This window comes from Eleutherodactylus coqui, chromosome 13, assembly GCF_035609145.1.
Source record: "Eleutherodactylus coqui strain aEleCoq1 chromosome 13, aEleCoq1.hap1, whole genome shotgun sequence".
NCBI lineage: Eukaryota > Metazoa > Chordata > Amphibia > Anura > Eleutherodactylidae > Eleutherodactylus > Eleutherodactylus coqui.
The window spans coordinates 11,065,396-11,083,516 of NC_089849.1; the positions used below are offsets into that span (position 1 = coordinate 11,065,396).

At 50.2% G+C, this 18,121-nt stretch overlaps 1 protein-coding gene across 2 annotated transcripts; it reads left to right on the forward strand.

The window, feature by feature from the left end:
• The first annotated feature begins 8,894 nt into the window (after positions 1 to 8,894).
• TBC1D20 (TBC1 domain family member 20) lies at positions 8,895 to 16,218 on the forward strand. 2 transcript variants are annotated; one of them, XM_066588209.1, is made up of 8 exons: positions 8,895 to 9,028; positions 10,888 to 11,073; positions 11,150 to 11,230; positions 11,631 to 11,817; positions 13,047 to 13,148; positions 15,020 to 15,161; positions 15,243 to 15,430; positions 15,670 to 16,218. In XM_066588209.1, the coding sequence occupies exons 1-8, from the start codon at positions 8,998 to 9,000 to the stop codon at positions 15,923 to 15,925; spliced, it is 1,173 nt and encodes a 390-aa protein (XP_066444306.1). In that variant the 5' UTR covers positions 8,895 to 8,997; the 3' UTR covers positions 15,926 to 16,218. The 2 variants fall into 2 exon arrangements, with proteins under 2 accessions (XP_066444306.1, XP_066444307.1); XM_066588210.1 differs by having other exon boundaries at positions 8,912 to 8,963.
• The last annotated feature ends 1,903 nt before the right edge of the window (positions 16,219 to 18,121 follow it).

The following is an 18,121-nucleotide window of genomic DNA, read 5'->3' on the forward strand; positions in this document are numbered from 1 at the left end:
AATCAGTTACGGTTGCTTTCATCGCTCCAAAGACTGGATGAACCACAAAGAAGTTCCACAGTTCAAACCTGGCGCAGTTGATTCTTACCCCCCAGGACCTCGGCTTCTGCCCACACTCTCAGTAATAGTGGGCCTCAAGCGGACTCGGATGCTAGTGCAGCTGTGAACGTCTCATTAATGCAGTATTGCTCCTTTTGTTTGGCCCAAACCACTGTCTCAGATAACTGTGGTAACACGAGAGAAAATACATGTTGCTTAGCACTGATCCCCAGACCCCAAGCAGGAGAAGGAGGTGGCATAATAAGGCCGAGAAACCATGACCGAGGTAGGACCCGCAATATTCTGTGTGGGAAGTATGTGAGCAGGCCCTTGGTCAGGCTCGGTCCCAGCCTCCACCTTGTGTGACCGAAGGTGCCGTGAGTTAAATAGCTATGGAAAATCCATGTGTCCCCACACACTTCATTCTGTGTATGTGTCAGGCAGCTGAACACCACAATGGGAAACCTTTGTGCACCCACAGTATAGGCAGACCCCTGTAACATTTCTGTAGCAAGAGTATAGGTGAACCCCTCAAACCTTTCAGTAGCAAGTGTATAGGCGGACCCCAGTAACATTTCCGTAGCAAGAGTATAGGCGGACCCCAGTAACATTTCTGTAGCAAGAGTATAGGCGGACCCCAGTAACACTTCTGTAGCAAGAGTATAGGCGGACCCCAGTAACACTTCTGTAGCAAGAGTATAGGCGGACCCCAGTAACACTTCTGTAGCAAGAGTATAGGCGGACCCCAGTAACATTTCTGTACCAAGAGTATAGGTGGACCCCAGTAACATTTCTGTAGCAAGAGTATAGGCGGACCCCAGTAACATTTCTGTAGCAAAAGTATAGGCGGACCCCAGTAACATTTCTGTAGCAAAAGTATAGGCGGACCCCAGTAACATTTCTGTAGCAAGAGTATAGGCGGACCCCAGTAACATTTCTGTAGCAAAAGTATAGGCGGACCCCTGTAACATTTCTGTAGCAAGAGTATAAGCGGATCCCAGTAACATTTCTGTAGCAAGAGTATAGGCGGACCCCAGTAACATTTCTGTTGCAAGAGTATAGGCGGACCGCAGTAACATTTCTGTAGCAAGAGTATAGGCGGACCCCAGTAACATTTCTGTTGCAAGAGTATAGGCGGACCGCAGTAACATTTCTGTAGCAAGAGTATAGGCGGACCGCAGTAACATTTCTGTAGCAAGAGTATAGGCGGACCGCAGTAACATTTCTGTAGCAAGAGTATAGGCGGACCCCAGTAACATTTCTGTTGCAAGAGTATAGGCGGACCGCAATAACATTTCTGTAGCAAGAGTATAGGCGGACCGCAGTAACATTTCTGTTGCAAGAGTATAGGCGGACCCCTGTAATATTTCTGTTGCAAGAGTATAGGCGGACTCCAGTAACATTTCTGTAGCAAGAGTATAGGCGGACCCCAGTAACATTTCTGTAGCAAGAGTATAGGCGAAGGCTGGAAAAATTAGTTAAATAACCGTATATGCAAGGGCCTGAAAAATTGGTGTACTAAGAGTACCCATGAACATTTTTTAAAGATACAGCTCGCTGTTGCCTAATTTTTAACAGAGCCTGGAGGCAGCCCTGTGAAAAAAATTGGTTTCTGTTAAAGTATAAATACTTTTGAAACTTTGAAAAATTGTAAAAAAACTTTTAAACAGAGCCTTTTGGGCTGCAGAAAAATTGGCAGTTCAGCGTGATGATATGCTGTTTTAGGAGGAGGAGGAGGAGTAATAATATCTGAGAGTGATTGACAAAGCTAATTCACCCTTTTTTGTGGTGATAGAGGATGCACTTTTCTCCTGTTGCAGTGAAAAATATCATTAGATTCCGCTGCTTTCCACCGGTGGAGAAGAGAAGTCTGGGGAAATCCAGCCTTTGTTCATCTTTATGAGTGTAAGCATATCGGCACTGGCATTTGACAGGCGGGTACGCTTATCCGTGATGATTCCCCCAGCTGCACTAAACACCCTCTCTGACAAGACGCTAGCAGCAGGGCAGGCCAGCACCTCCAGGGCGTACAGCGCAAGTTCGTGCCACGTGCCCAGCTTTGACACCCAATAGTTGTATGGAGCAGAGGCATTACGGAGGACGGTGGTACAATCACCATCTTTTTACAGTGCTCCCTCCGACTCAGCCTTGACTGGGGAGTGGTGACACAGTCTTGCTAGGGCGCCATAAAGCTGGCAAAGACCTTGAAAAGTGTTCCCCTGCCTGCGCTGGACATGCTGCCTGATCCCCGCACCTCCCCTGCTACTTGGCCCTCGGAACTGCGTCTTCTGCCACTAGTGCTGTCAGATGGGAACTTTAGCATCACTTTTTCCACCAGGGCCCTGTGGTATTGCATCACTCTTGTACCCGTTTCCTCTTCGGGAATGAGAGTGGAAAGGTTCTCCTTATACTGTGGGTCGAGGAGGGTGTACACCCAGTAATCTGTGTTGGCCAGAATGTGTCTAACGCGAGGGTCACGGGAAAGGCACCCTAACATGAAGTCAGCCATGTGTGCCAGGGTACTAGTATGCAACACATCACTGTCCTCACTAGGAGGATGACTTTCAGGATCCTCCTCCTCTTCAGCCCATACACGCTAAACAGATGAGAGGCAAGCAGCATGGGTACCCTCTGCAGTGTGGCCAGCTGTCTCTTCCCCCTTCCCCTCCTCCTCCCCATCCTCCTCCTCCAAAACGCACTCAGATATAGACATGAGGGTGGTCTGGCTATCAAGCGACATACTGTCATCCCCCATCTCCTGTTCCAACCGCAAAGTGTCGGCCTTTATGCTTAGCAGCAAACTTCTCAGCAGGCAAAGCAGCGGGATGGTGACGCTAATGATGGCCGCATTGCCGCTCACCATCTGAGTAGACTCCTCAAAGTTCCGAGGACCTAGCAGATATCTGCCATCCATGCCCACTCCTCAGTAAAGAATTGCGGAGGCTGACTACCACTCCGGACCACATATTGCAGCTGGTATTCCACTATTGCTCTACGCTGCTCGTACAGCTTGACCAACATGTGCAGCATAGAATTCCAACATGTGGGCACGTCGCACAGCAGTCGGTGCTCTGGCAGCTGAAACCAACATTGCAGGGTCCTCAGGGTGGCAGTGTCCGTGGTTGACTTGCGAAAAAGTGCACAGACGTGACATACCTTGCCGAGCAGGTCAGACAAGTGGGGGTAGTTTTTCAGAAACTGCTGAACCACCAGATTGAAGACGTGGGCAAGGCATGGCACACGTGTGGTTGCCAAGCTGCAGAGCCGCCACCAGGTTACGGCCGTTGTCATACGACCATGCCCGGTTGGAGGCTCAGCGGCGAAAGCCAGAGGTCGGTTTGCTCTGTCAGACCCTGCAACAGCTCGGGGGCTGTGTGCCTCGTCACCTAAGCTGATTAGTTTCAGCGCGGCTTGCTGACGCTTGCCCACCGTTGTGCTGCCGCGCGATACAGACTGCTGGCGACGTGCTCACACTTCTTAATTGAGAGGTAGACGTGGCGGAGGAGGAAGGAGAGGGTTAAGAGGAGGTGGCATAAAACGCCGCAGATACCAGCACCGAGGTAGGACCCGCTATTCTGGGTGTGGGTAGGATGTGAGCAGTCCCAGGCTCTGACTCGGTCCCAGCCTCCACCAAGTTCACTCAATGTGCCTTCAGCGAGATATAGTGGCCCTGCCCGCCAGTACTTGTCCACGTGTCTGTCGTTAAGTGGACCTTCCTAGTAACTGCGTTGGTGAGGGCACGATTTATGTTGCGGGAGACGTGCTGGTGTAGGGCGGGGACGGCACACCTGGAAAAATAGTGGTGACTGGGGACAGAGTAGCGCGGGACCGCCGCCGCCATCATGTTTTTGAAAGCCTCCTTTTCCACAAGACTGTATGGTAGCATCTCCAGGCTGATTAATTTGGCAATGTGCACGTTTAAAGCTTGTGCATGCGGGTGGGTGGCGGCGTATTTCCGCTTTCGCTCCAACGCTTGTGTTAGCGACAACTGAACGCTGTGCTGAGTGACATTGCTGGATGGAGGGGAGGACGGTGGAGGTGAGGGTGTGGGTGCAGGCCGGGAGGCGCTCGTGCCTGTGTCCTGGGAGGGGGATTGGATCTATGTGGCAGGTTGTGGCACAGGGGAAGAGGCAGTGGTGTGAGCCGGAGGCGGTGAATGTCCTTCGTCCCACCTCGTGGGGTGCTTGGCCATCATATGCCTGTGCATGCTGGTGGTGGTCAGGCTGGTAGTGGTGGCTCCCCGGCTGATCTTGGTGCGGCACAGGTTGCACACCACTGTTCGTCCGTCGTCCGCGCTCTCACTAAAAAACATCCACACCTTTGAACACCTAGTCCTCTGCATGGAGGCTTGCTGCGAGGGGGCGCTTTGGGAAACAGTTGGTGGATTCTTTGCTCTGGCCCTGCCTCTACCCCTGGCCACTCCACTGGCTCTTCCAACCTGTCCTGCTGCTGCACTTGCCTCCCCCTCTAAAGCCCTGTCCTCAGTAGGCTTAGCAAACCAGGTGGGGTCAGTCACCTCATCGTCCAGCTGCTCTTCCTCCGAATCCTCTGTGCGCTCCTCCCTCGGACTTAGGCCTCCCTCACACAGGGCGTTTGCAGAAACGCAGCGTTTTTCAACGCTGCGTTACTGCAGATTCCGCCCCGTTTCAGCAGCGCTGGCATACTTTATGCCAGCGTTTTGGCTGCGTTTTCAGCTCGGCTGAAAACTCAGCCAAGAATGCTGAAAAGAAAAAAAAAGTAATACTCACCTAGCCGCTGCAGTCCGGGTCGCAGCCGCTGGTCTCTGCCGCTGATCCGGGCTTCCTTGGCACTCCCAAGTCTATTGCCGGAGGCCAGGTTTGAGAACTCGGCCTCCGGCAATAGAGTGCTGTGATTGGTTGTCGGTGCTTGCTCGATGCCCAATCACAGCCCTTCATTGACTGTCTCAGCCAATCAGAGCTTTCCGGCGCTGATTAGCTGAGACAGTCAATGAAGGGCTGTGATTGGGCATCAAGCATGCCGATAACCAATCACAGCACTCTATTGCCGGAGGCGGGGTTCTCAAACCTGCCCTCCAGCAATAGACTTGGGAGTGTTGGGGAAGACCAGATCAGCGGCAGAGACCAGCGGCCGCGACCCGGACTGCAGCGGCTAGGTGAGTATTAACTTTCTTTTTTTCCCCTACCTAGCTGGGGCAGATTTTCGGGGTAGGGCTTCTATTGCAAGCCCTCACCCCGAAAATCGGCGAGTGGTTAACGCTACCAAAAACGCGGCACCAAGTGTTGCCGCGTTTTCAGCAGTGCTAAAACCGCTGCCCTTTCATTTTAATGGGCGACGCAGGGCTGAAAACGCCCCAAAATAGAACTTGCATCGCTTTCAAAGCGCAGCGTTGCAAGGCGCTCCGTTTTCAGCCCTGTGTGAGCAGCCCCATTGAAATCAATGGGAGTGTTGTACAGCGTTTAGCGCTGGGCTGAAAAGGCAGCGCTAAACGCTGTACAAAACGCCCTGTGTGAGGGAGGCCTAACTGTCCTTACTACTACCTTACTGACAGACAACTGTGTCTCATCATCCTCATCCACAAACAGCTCTTGAGACAGTTGCCGGAAGTCCCCAGCCTCATCACTCGGACTCCGGGAACTTTCCAAAGGTTGGGCATCGGTCACGACAAACTCCTCAGGTGAGAGAGAAACTGTTTTTTCCCACTCATGGCAGGGACCCGAGAACAGGAGTCTGCCTGCTCAGAATGTGATTTTCAAGGAGTGAGGAGGCCTGGGAGAAAGGAGGAGCAGCCAGAGGATTCAGAGTTGCAGTCCCTAGGCTGGGAGTAGTGGACTGCGTAGAAGACTGGGTGGTCGATACATTGCTGGGCGCGTTTTCTGCCATCCACGACAGGACCTGCTCGCACTGCTCTGTTTGTAATAAAGGTCTACCACGCGGACCCATTAATTTTGATATGAAGCTGGGGACCCCAGAAACTTGCCTCTCTCCTGCAGCAGCTGGCTGTGATTCAGCACGCCCAGGAACTCGACCTCTGCCCACACCCTCACTTGGACGCCCGTGTCCACTTCCTCGACCCTTACCCCTACTCCTCATCATGGCGGATTAAAAATAAAGCAGGGCCCAAATATATTACCCCACTGTACAGCACTGACAACTGTGGCTTAATTCACCGCACACAGATGCTTGTAGATAGCAGAGGCTCTATGCTGTGACTTGAAAAAATTAACCCGCTGTCTTGCGCTGATACCTCGGGGTACTTTACCGCTCACAGAGACTTGTAGATAACAGAGGCTATATGGAGTGGGAGAAGACTGTAAAGCCAGTGGATAGTGCTGGTAACTGCGGCTATCTCAACCCCACCAAGGAAAGGGTATTGTGAGACGCTCTGCACAGCGGCAGAGCTGAAATACTTTGCAGTGGCCCCGGTAATATTACAGTACTGTTTAGCGGTGAGACCTCTGTCTAATGCACTGCAGACACAGAACGGTATAACTGAAAGGCTGGGAACAGGCCTAGATGTGTAATAAAAAAAATTGATGCACTACTGGTCCCAGCCAACCACAACTATAATGCACACGATGAGATGTAGCCCTAAGAAGGACCGTTGCAAAGAGGATCAGGAGGACTGTAAAACTTTCCCTATATAGGCAGCTCTGTCCCTAAACTCTGCATAATACACTGCAGACTGAGAACGTTATAGATGAAATGGCCCGCACAGCCCGGGATGCTTTAAAAAAAAAAAAGGTGCACTACTGCTCCCAGCAACCACAATAGTAATGCACACGGTCAGATGTAGCCCTAAGAAGGATTGTTGGGGTTCTTGAAGACAGGATCCTACGCTAACACTATCCCTGTATAAGCAGCAGCACTTTCCCTAACCTCTGCCAGCGTGTGTCTAAGGCGAGCCTCGGGCCGGACCACTTTAAGTACTCGGCGGTCACCTGATCGGCCCAACCACTAACTACTATGGGGTGGGATAGGGCTGGCACGTCACAGCAGGAAGTGGTAATGGCACTAAACATGCGGGGAACGAAATCCACTTGACTCGAGTACCGCGTGCTGTTCGTCTGGAGTAACGAGCATCTTGATTACCGTAATACTCAAATGAGCCTCAAGCTCGGACGAGTGTGCTCGCTCATCTCTAGTTCTGAGGAAACACCGAAAGATAGGACATGCCACAATTTTTTTTCCAGCACCGTGATGCGATGTGGGGAAAACCCTCTCATGTCCCCTATTCAAAAGATGGAGTTCATATTTGTGCGTTTCGCGGGGCAAAAATTTTGCACGATTTTCTCGGCCTTATTAAGCACAGAAAATTATGTTAAAATTAAAAAATCCCAAATAGCCATTTTCTGATCACCTCGCTTCTCCTAAGGCCTCCTGCACACGGGCGGATCTACATTGCGAAATCCGGAGCGGTATTCCGCCTCCAGATTCTGCAGCAAATCCAGCCCATAGCATGCTTTGAGAAAACGCGATTTCCTGCCCATGAGTGGAAATCGATTGGGATATTCCGCTCACGGGGGAGAAATTGCTGCATGCTGCGATTTTGTGCGGGCTACGCACGGCCGCCTTCCACTGAAGTCAATGGAAGTTGTCCGTCCCGAGGCCATTCTGCAATCGTCATTGCACAATGGCTGCAGGAGCCGCGTCATCGCCATAGCGACGGCGCGGCATCCTCTTAACTGCGCATATGCCGGCACTCCGGCTGGCGCATTCACAACAGATGAGGGCGCGTCGTCGCCATAGTGACGGCACGGGGTCCGGCCTGCCTGTGTGCAGGCAGCCTAAAATATTGCGCAAAACTGGTAAAACATAATAACACCTCTATAAATTTGGAGTTGTCATAATCGTAAAGACCCGTAGAATAAACCTAACACCATATTCATATCACACTGCGAACGCCATAACAATAAATCATAAAAAAAACTATAGTGAAATTGTTTTTTTCCATTGACCCCCCCCCCCCCCTTGCAGCTCCTCCCTGGAGGACATTAAATGTGCGCAACATCAGGGTTTTGCGGCTTGATATCGCATTCGCCCGTGTGAAACGTGCCTAACGGGTTAAAAATGCGCTTGAGGCGATGGAGTTCTGCATCAGATATATTTGGGGCTCGCTCACACAGCCGCGTGCTGACCGCATGTTAAATGCGTATTTTTCACGCTCGCGATGTACGGCGTTAGAAGGCCATTGATTTCTATGGGGCCGCTTGCACCTGTGTGTCTTTTAGACGTGCAGAATACAAGCGTGAATAAAAACCGCCGCATGTCCTGTTTTGTGGTGTGACGTACATAATACGCACCAAAATGCACTGTGGGGATTTAACATACGCAGCAAACACGCGTGTGTCATACATACTTGTGTACGGCGCATTTAAAAATAAATCACGGATCCTACAGCTGCCGCCAACCAGCCCTCCGCGTATAACCGCCTAGTGATGATACGACTCCCGTATGCACGGTTTGTATGGCGGCAGTGTGCGTGAGAGATAATAGCGTTGGATTGGTTGTCGCCGGCGTCTCCAGCGACAGAAGATTACATTTATTTACTACGTTTTTTCTCGGTTTGAGGATTTAAGGGGAAAACATGAGATTCTGGCGTTTCATATCGGCGCAGGCCGTGTGCAACATGCAGACAAGGACTAATAATTCAGTTCTGGACCCTGGTTGCTATGGGCAACAGCCACAGCAGGACATGGAACTTGCTTTACGTCTTTTTCAGCACAGATGAGATTCTGCTATCACTGGGGGCAGCAAGGGCTGCTGGGACTTGTAGTTTACCTGATGTACCCACAAATCCTGTCAAATAAAAGAGGCGTGGCCCGGTGGTCAGCTGCTCGGACATGGTCACGCCTTTCCGGTCATGTGATGTCACTAGTGCGCAGGCTCGGTGGCGATGACGTCATGAGTGCAATGTCCGGAAGTGTGTACGGGAGATGCTGCCGGTAACGGAGCGGTTCCTGCATCTCATATAGGAGAATGACCGGCGGGACGGAGCCGGGGAGGCATGGTAACCGTCAGCACGACGGAGGATGGAGAGCTAGGAGGAGGGGCAACACGGGGACCCCCGCTATACACTATATATCTTATATATTACCCCGGCAGGCATCCGGAGTACATATGGCTACAAGGGGGGTACTTATATAATAACCCCTGCTACACATTGTATATGTTACTCACATGGTATACAGTATATATGCTTTATATCTCCCCCCCCCCCCAGTATACAGTATATATGCTATATATTACCCCCAGTATACTGTACATTACACCCCCAGTTTATGGTATATTTGTCACTCTGATGGGTGGAAAGGAGGGTGACATATGGCTGCAAGAGGGGCACTTATGTAATAACTCCTGCCATACAGTATATATGTTACTCGGTATACAGTATATACGCCATATATATCACCCCCCTTCCCTGGTATACAGTATATCTGTCACCCCAACACATCCGGAGAATACTGGGTGAACAGGAGGGGACCATATGGCTGCAAGAGGGGCACTTATGTAATAGACATGCCATACAGTATATATGTTACTCGGTATACAGTATATATGCTATATATTACCCCACCCCTGTATACGGTATATTTGTCACCCCAACAGATCCCGAGAATAATGGGTGGAAGGGAGGTGGAACATATGGCTACAAGAGGGGCCCTTATATGATAACGATAACCCCTGTTATACATTATATATCTTACTCACTTGGTATACAGTATGTATGCTATATATTACACCTTCACCTCCCCTCTCTTCCACCTCCTGGGTGAATGGGAGGGGACCATATGGCTGCAAGAGGGGCACTTATTGTAATAACGCCTGCCATACAGTATATATGTTACTTGGTATACAGTATATATGCTATATATTACACCCCCCTTCCCTGGTATACGGTATATCTGTCACCCCAACAGACCTGGAGAATACAGGGTGGAAAGAAGGGTGACATATGGCTGCAAGAGGGGCACTTATGTAATAACCCCTGCCATACAGTATATATGTTACTCAGTATACAGTATATATGCTATATATTACACACCCCCCCCCCCTTCCCTGGTATACGGTATATCTGTCACCCCAACAGATTTGGAGAATACTGGGTGGAAGGGAGTTGGAACATATGGCTGCAAGAGCGGTACTTATATGATAACCCCTGTTATACATTAGATATCTTACTTGGTATACAGTATGTATGCTATATATTACACCTTCAATTTATGGTACGGTATATCTGTCACCCAAATGGGGATCCAGAGAATACAGGGTGGCAGGGAGGGTGACATATGGCTACAAGAGGGGTACTTATGTAATGACCCCTTCTATACAGTATATATTACTCTGTGTCACATTTATATGGATCCCCTAACTATACATTATATATGCCCCTGCTATACATTGTATACATCACCCTCACACACACACACACACACATAAATATATATATATACCTTGCTATGCACTATTTCTGTTCCCCCAATATGTTATATGTCACTCCCTGCTATGCATTACATGTTCCCTACTATACGTTATATCACCACTGCCCTATATTATATATATTCCTCACTACTATGTATGTTCCCCCACTATACGTTTTCTGTCAGTCTGCTATATAGTCTATATGCCCCCTCCTACAGATTCACTCCCTGCTATACAGTATATATCACCCATCCTATATAATATATATATATGTTCCCCCTGCCCTACAATATGTATTCCTCACTATATACGGTCCTTCACTATACATTTTGTCTGCTATATAGTGTATATGCCCCTGCTATAGTATATATGTTCCCCGATATTGTGTATACGCGTGTTCTTCGCACGCCGGGGTCGGCTCCTCACACCCGTCCCTTTGTGCCTCAGGCAGTGACTTCCGCCGGCGCAGGAAGCTGTGTGACATCCAGAAGGCGCTGAACAAGGAGCCCCCCGATGTAGCGACGCTGCGGCGGATGGCGATCAGCGAGGGCGGACTTCTTACTGACGACATCCGATGCCAAGTGTGGCCCAGACTCCTGAATGTCGGCACCCAGGAGCTGCCTCCACCCCCAGGTATGACCGCAGCGCTGCGGACAGCACCAGGGGGCGCTAGAGATGGGGATCACCACTGATTGTCCGCTCTCTGCAGGTCCTGAACTGCGGGTGAACAATAAGGACTATGAGCAGGTCCTGCTGGACGTCCGGCGCTCGCTGAGGCGCTTCCCCCCTGGTGAGATGACAGTGGGGTTGTGGGGTGGTGGTACATCTACTGGTAAACTACAACTCCCATGATGCTCTGCCAGGGGATCTCAATGCCAGGAGGATGCCAGTCTTCCTAATATCCGGAACGCTTGATAATCTGGCACTCGGTAATTCTCACGGATGCCGGATTGGGGAGTTGCTGTATAGGCGATTGCCCAGCCTACGCCAAAGCTTCTTGGCGCTAAGAGGGGGGCGTTGGGGGGTGCCGTAATCCCGCTGGTTGGGGAGCAGCGTCTAGACTGAAGCCCGGCATTCTCCGCTGTGCATGTGAGAGAAGGGGTGACTCTGCTTTGGGGAGTTGGGTTGAGGCTCGTGTTTCTCTGTCTCTTCTCAAACATGGGGGTGCTCCGTCTGGTTTTGCCTCGCAGGTATGCCCTTAAAGGAGCGGGAGGACTTGCAGGAGCAGCTGATTGACATCATCCTGCAGGTGTTGGCACGAAACTCGCAGTTGCACTATTACCAGGGATATCATGATATTGTAGTGACTTTCCTGCTGGTGGTGGGAGGGCCGTTAGCCACTCTCCTGGTGGATAAGCTGTCCACACATCACCTAAGGTGGGTCTATGTGAGCCCCTCGTACCTCAGCGACTGGCACCTTCACACACACCAAGGAGCCCACACATCTTACAGCGCTCGGCCCACTCATGCAGAGAAATCACGGACGGGGTCTCCCAAAATTTTGGCACCGGTGGTCGCGCACCATTCATTTCAATGGGACCAATGGAGATAGGCGAGTTCAAGCGCTTGGTGGGTCCATTTAAGGTGAATGTGCCCCCTGGAGATAGCCAAGTTCAAGCATTTGGCAACCTCCGGCAGTTCCCATTGAACTGAATGGTGCGCATGCGCGGCCATTGCTGCTGAGCTTAAGAGATGTGCCGAGGGCGTTATCTCTGGATCGGTGGGGGTCCCAGCAGTCTGACTCTCACCGATTGGTAAGTTATTCCCTATCCTGTCGGTAGGGGATAACGCGCCTAGATGGGAATACCCCTTTAAATGCACTGTGCCAAGATGTAAAGTAGTTGGAGGACAACTTTACGATCGGTGGAGAATCGACTTGCGAGACTCTTACTAATCCCGAAGGTCCCCACAAGAATGGAGCCGAGGTCACTTCTGCTCTGTTCTTCTCAGTGGGGGCGCTAGAGGTCGCGCAGCGCTGTACTCTGCAATATCCGTCTCTCCCATTGAAATGAATGGAGCGGTAGTGCGCATGCGCAACCTCCCCCTTCATTCAGGGACCTTCGAGACTTCTGTTCTGACGAACAACAGGAGTCCTAAAGCGCGAACCCCGACCAAAGTTATCCCCTATCCACAGGAGATGGGCCAATTTTCTGATTATGAGGATCCAACAAGTGGGCCCCCCACTGATTGGACGAGCAGGGGTCCCGATGAATGGAGCGTAAGTGACACATGCTCTTTGCCACTCCATTCATTCCAGTAGGAACACCGAAGGTTGTACTTTACAATGTTTGGCACTTCTGTTGAAATGAATGGATCTGTGACCTCTCCTTCAATCATGCTGGGACCCCCATTCTGCCGATCAGTAGGGGTCCCAGAAGTTGGATTCCCACTGATCCTAAAGTTATTATCTCTTCTATGGATAAGGGATAACTTTATATTTTGGCACCACTCTGTTCTCGCACACATTCCCTGCAGGAAGCTATAGGGGGCAACACCTTCTATAGCCATGGCATCACTCACTACAACTCCCAGCATGCTCTGACAGCCGCAGCTCCCCCTCCCCGTCCTGTTGGAGTTGCTCAGCTGTTCTGTCCCTTTTCCTTTAGGGACTTCATGGATCCCAGTATGGATAACACTAAACACATCCTCAACTACCTGATGCCCATCATAGAGCTGGTAAACCCCGAGCTGTACGACTTCATGGTTCGGTGAGTAGATCCTGCGCGGTGAGTTCCTGCGGCCACTTACAGGAGAGTCAGAATGCTTCCAGAAATAGAAGGGTTAATAGTTTGTCAATTAACAAAATACAAAGTGACTGAACAAAAGAGAAATGTATATCACATCACTATTTGTTGTGACGCCCTCTACCTTCCATCAGTTCTTCTAGGCAGACTTGCACACAGTTATTGAAGAAACTCAGCAGGGAGGCTGTTCCAGACATCTTGGAGGACTAAGCCCAGATCTTCTGTGGAGGTCGGCTCGCTCCGATCCTTCATGTAATCCCAGACAGACTGGATGATGTGAGGTCCGGTCTCTGTGGGGCTAAATCATCACTTCCAGGACTGCTTGTTCTTCTTTACACTGAAGATGGTTGTCAATGACATTGGCTGGATATTAGGGATTGTTGTCCTGCTGTAGAATAAACTTGGAGCCAATCAGCTGCCTCCCTGATGGTATTATATGATAGGTAAGTATCCGCCTGTACCTCTCAGCGTTGGGGACACCATTAATCCTCACCAAATCCACAACTCCATTTGCTGAAACGCATCCGTTAACTTATAAGGCGCCACCACCATGCTTCACTGCTGCCTGCAGACACTCATTATTGTACCGCTCTCCCCCATGCTTCACTGCTGCCTGCAGACACTCATTATTGTACAGCTCTCCCCCATGCTTCACTGCTGCCTGCAGACACTCATTATTGTACCGCTCTCCCCCATGCTTCACTGCTGCCTGCAGACACTCATTATCGTACTGCTCTCCATAATGCTTCACTGCTGCCTGCAGACACTCATTATTGTACCGCTCTCCACCATGCTTCACTGCTGCCTGCAGACACTCATTATTGTACCGCTTTCCATCATGCTTCACTGCTGCCTGCAGACACTCATTATCGTACCGCTCTCCACAATGCTTCACTGCTGCCTGCAGACACTCATTATCGTACCGCTCTCCAGAATGCTTCACTGCCGCCTGCAGACACTCATTATTGTACCGCTCTCCACCATGCTTCACTGCTGCCTGCAGACATTCATTATTGTACCGCTCCTCACCATACTTCACTGCTGCCTGCAAACACTTATTATTGTACTGCTCTCCATAATGCTTCACTGCTGCCTGCAGACACCCATTATTGTACCGCTACCCACCATACTTCACTGCTGCCTGTAGACACTCATTATTGTACCGCTTTCCATCATGCTTCACTGCTGCCTGCAGACACTCATTGTACTGCTGATGGCACTACTGGACACCTGATTTTGAAGGGAGGTAAGCATGAAGTGTCTTTCATCTGCTGCCCTAGGTTTTCTTGGCTGACCACTGTGTCCTCAACGTTGGCCGTTTCTTTGTGCTTCTACAAAAGAGCCTAAACTGCGCATTCTGAACCCTCCGTCTCCTGTGAAATGTTTGCCTGGGAGAGATCTTGCTGATGCAGAACTGCCTTGTGTCGTGTTGCTGTGCTCAGTCTTGCCATTGTATATGATCTGTGCCATGTAACTGTCTTCCACAACCTCACCTTTGTAGCAGAGTGTGTCTGTTCCTCACCCAGTTTTAAGCCTCCTACACAGCTGCTTCAGTTAATGACTGTTACATTTTACCTGTTTGGTATAATTGGTTAATCATACACTGGACTAGAATCTAACTGTGTGCGAGTGTCCCTGGAAGAACTGATGGCAGGTGAAGGGCGTCACCCCAAATACTGATGGGATTTACATTTCGCTCCATCACTTTGCATTTTATTAATTGGCAGACTATTAACCCTTCTGTTTCTGAAAGCCTTCTTACTCTGCAGCATTTTCCCTCACCGTTTGCTCAGTTCTGTGTGTGAAGGGCGGCTGACTTTGCTTGTTCTCCACAGGGCGGAGGTTGGCACCATCTTCGCCCTGAGTTGGCTCATCACGTGGTTTGGGCACGTTCTGTCAGACTTCAGGCACGTGGTTAGGTTGTACGACTTCTTCCTGGCTTGTCACCCTCTGATGCCCATCTACTTTGCGGCCGTGGTAAGAGCGTGTGCCATGCTGTCTAAAGAGCTGCTGCGATTGGTCGCTTCCTGTACGACTCTCCTTTTCCACCCGCTGTAGATTGTGTTGCACAGAGAAGCAGAAGTGATGGAGTGCGAGTGTGATATGGCGTCCGTGCATCACCTGCTGTCGCAGATACCACAAGATTTGCCCTATGAGACCCTCATCAGCAAAGCCGGCGACCTCTTTGTTCAGTTCCCCCCATCTGAACTCTCCAGAGAAGCCGCGCAGCAGCACCAGGCAGAAAGGTGAGCACAAGCGGCCATCCGGGAACCGCAGCGTTACAGCTTAGAGGAGGGGGGTCCCAGATAAACCCAACTGCCCCCAATAGTCACACTGACCACTCCAGAGGGCCTGGGTAGGGAATTCAATGGAGGGGGCTGAAGGGGGCGCCATTGACTGCACACAATTCCTTTTTGGTGGTTTTTATCTCCACTTTTCACTTGGGCTGCACTAATTATTTTGTGTTAATGCTTGTTTGTCCCAGGACCGCCGTGTCGACCTTTAAGGACTTTGAATTGGCGTCCACCCAGCAGCGGCCGGATATGGTTCTCCGCCGACGCTTCAGGGACTCCGTCCGTCCAGAGCACGGAAACAAGACCGTCCTTGCCAAACCCCGCACTAACAGACTGGTGAAGCTGGCGGTCATGGGACTGACGGTGGCTCTAGGGGCCGCAGCACTGGCCGTTGTGAAGAGCGCCCTGGAGTGGGCCCCCAAGTTCGAACTGCAGATTTTCCCGTAGCTGGGGGGCACGGGATCCATTACGATCATCTCATAGGGTGGAGATCGCACCCCACACCTGTGCCTTGTCCTGTCCAGCACCCCTTCCTCCACACTCCCCTCTCCCCCCCAGCACATGGGACTACTTTACTCCACTACTTTACACTAGGACCTGGACGCGCTCGTTAACTGTTCACTGGTGGGGAGACCGCTGTGTACGCCAAACGACAGGAACCACTAGGGGGGGATAGAGCTGATTGACCTGTGTATATGTGTACATAACGAGGATCACTTTATGATAAATATTTAACACCACCCTGCGGCGTCCTCATTACCACCTATTCTGGATGTTTCTGGGAAAGCTGGGTGACAACAATGATGGCCGACAGTACAGCATCCTCGGCGTACTTAAGATCTGTCTTGTTCTGCGTGGATACGACACCGGTTTCTATAACTGGGCAGCTATGTCATGCTGGAGTCTGGGAAAGTTGGGTAAAAATCCGCTCTGAAGGCTGCCATATTGGTTTTCACCCAAACCAAGAGCTGAACGACTGAGACGTGCCTACATCCATAGGCTAGGTGATAAAAGTCTGATTGCTGGGGGTCTTGCCTCTGAGACCCTTGCTGATCTGAGAGCTGGGGTCTTTGCTGATGGCTCACTGCATCCCTCAAAGTGGAGGAGATTGGATGGAACCGTAGGCTGCTGCGCCCCTCCATGCATTTTCAGTGGTAGTGCCAATAATAGTTGAGTGACACACCAATATGGCGGCCATTAACCCCTACCCGACGGTGCATGCGGGGTGACTGTATATGGAGCGGGCACAGGAGCCAAGCCTGTTACATGCACTCTGGTATTGCATTATACTGAATAAGCAATCAAATGATCACAAGTTCAAGTCCTATACGGGGACTAAAAAAAGGGGTAAAAATAAGTGGGGAAAAAAATGTATTAAACATTCGAGAAAAAGTTAAAAAAAGAAAATTCCCAGCCTCGTAAAAAAATAAGGAAAGAAATGTATCCCTGCATCCACCGAAGTGCAGATTATTAAAATGGCACATTGTGGAACTGGCAGAAAACGAATATACGTAATGCCGTAATTGTGCTTTTTTTTTTTTTTGGTCTCCCCGTTTCCAAGAAAGAATTGAATAAAAAGCGATCCAAAAGCCATATGTGCCCCAAAATGGTGTTAATAAAAGCTACAGGTCACCAAGTAAAAAAAAAAACGAGCCTCAAACAACCCGGGCGTAAAAAAATAAAAGAAAATTTTTGTTTTAAAGAAAAAAAGGTGTTTAAAGTCTCCGTTAACCTCTTCCCACTGTAGGACGTACAGTTACGTCCTGCGGGGTTAGGCTATGTATGAAGAGAGATCGCAGGGCGACCTCTTCATACAGCGCGGGTGCTGGCTGTTTATTGCAGCGGGCAATGGTTGCAATCAGCTGCGCAGCTTATCGGCAGTTTTAACCCTTTAAATCCCCCGAGCGATGTTCGGGGGTCCCGTTGGGCCTCCGCCGTGATGAGATCGCAGGGAGCTGTGCGGGTGTCACAGCAGCCGGGGGCCTTCTGAAAGGCCTCAGGGCTGTCTTAGCAGACTGCCTACCTGATCGCCCTTGGGTCGGCTTGATAGACCGCCTACCTGATCGCAGTATGATGTAATGCTATAGCTTTACGTCATACTGCAGGAGCGATCAAAGCATCGCTGGTTGTGGTCCCCCAGGGGGGATAAAAAGACAGTAAAAATAAGATCAGTAAAGTTTTGTTTTTTTTACAATGAGTAAAAAAGTAATCGTTTAAATTGCCCTCTTTTTGCCATATCTAAAATAAAATCTAAATCATAAAACAAATGCATATTTGATATCGCCGCGGCCGTAAAAGTCCGATCTATCAAAGTAACACATTATTTACCCCACATGGTGAACGTTGTCCGAAAAAAAAGAATAAACGCCAGAAACACGCTTTTTCGATTCGACACGCCCGTCGGGTGGCGGTCGCTTTTAACAGCCTACAGTTGATATCAGAAATGGTTCAAATAGCAGCTCTTAACCCTTTAAGTGCTGCTATAAATTCTGAAAGCGGCATTTAATTGTCCCAATTGGGATTGAGATGTCCTAATGGCCTCTTTGCGATGGCAGTCCGGAGCTGCTTATCTGGTGTTAGGGCAGCCTGAATGCCGAGAGCTACCAAGACTGTCTGCCTATTAACGTGACCCTTGTGTTTTGG

Bases quoted from the DNA above. Each gene is read 5' to 3' on its own strand.
- TBC1D20 (XM_066588209.1), top strand. From the start codon at position 8,998: ATGACCGGCGGGACGGAGCCGGGGAGGCATG. The intron at 11,074-11,149 runs GTATGACCGCAG...CGCTCTCTGCAG, and splicing joins GGAGCTGCCTCCACCCCCAG to GTCCTGAACTGCGGGTGAAC. The intron at 15,162-15,242 runs GTAAGAGCGTGT...CACCCGCTGTAG, and splicing joins CCATCTACTTTGCGGCCGTG to ATTGTGTTGCACAGAGAAGC.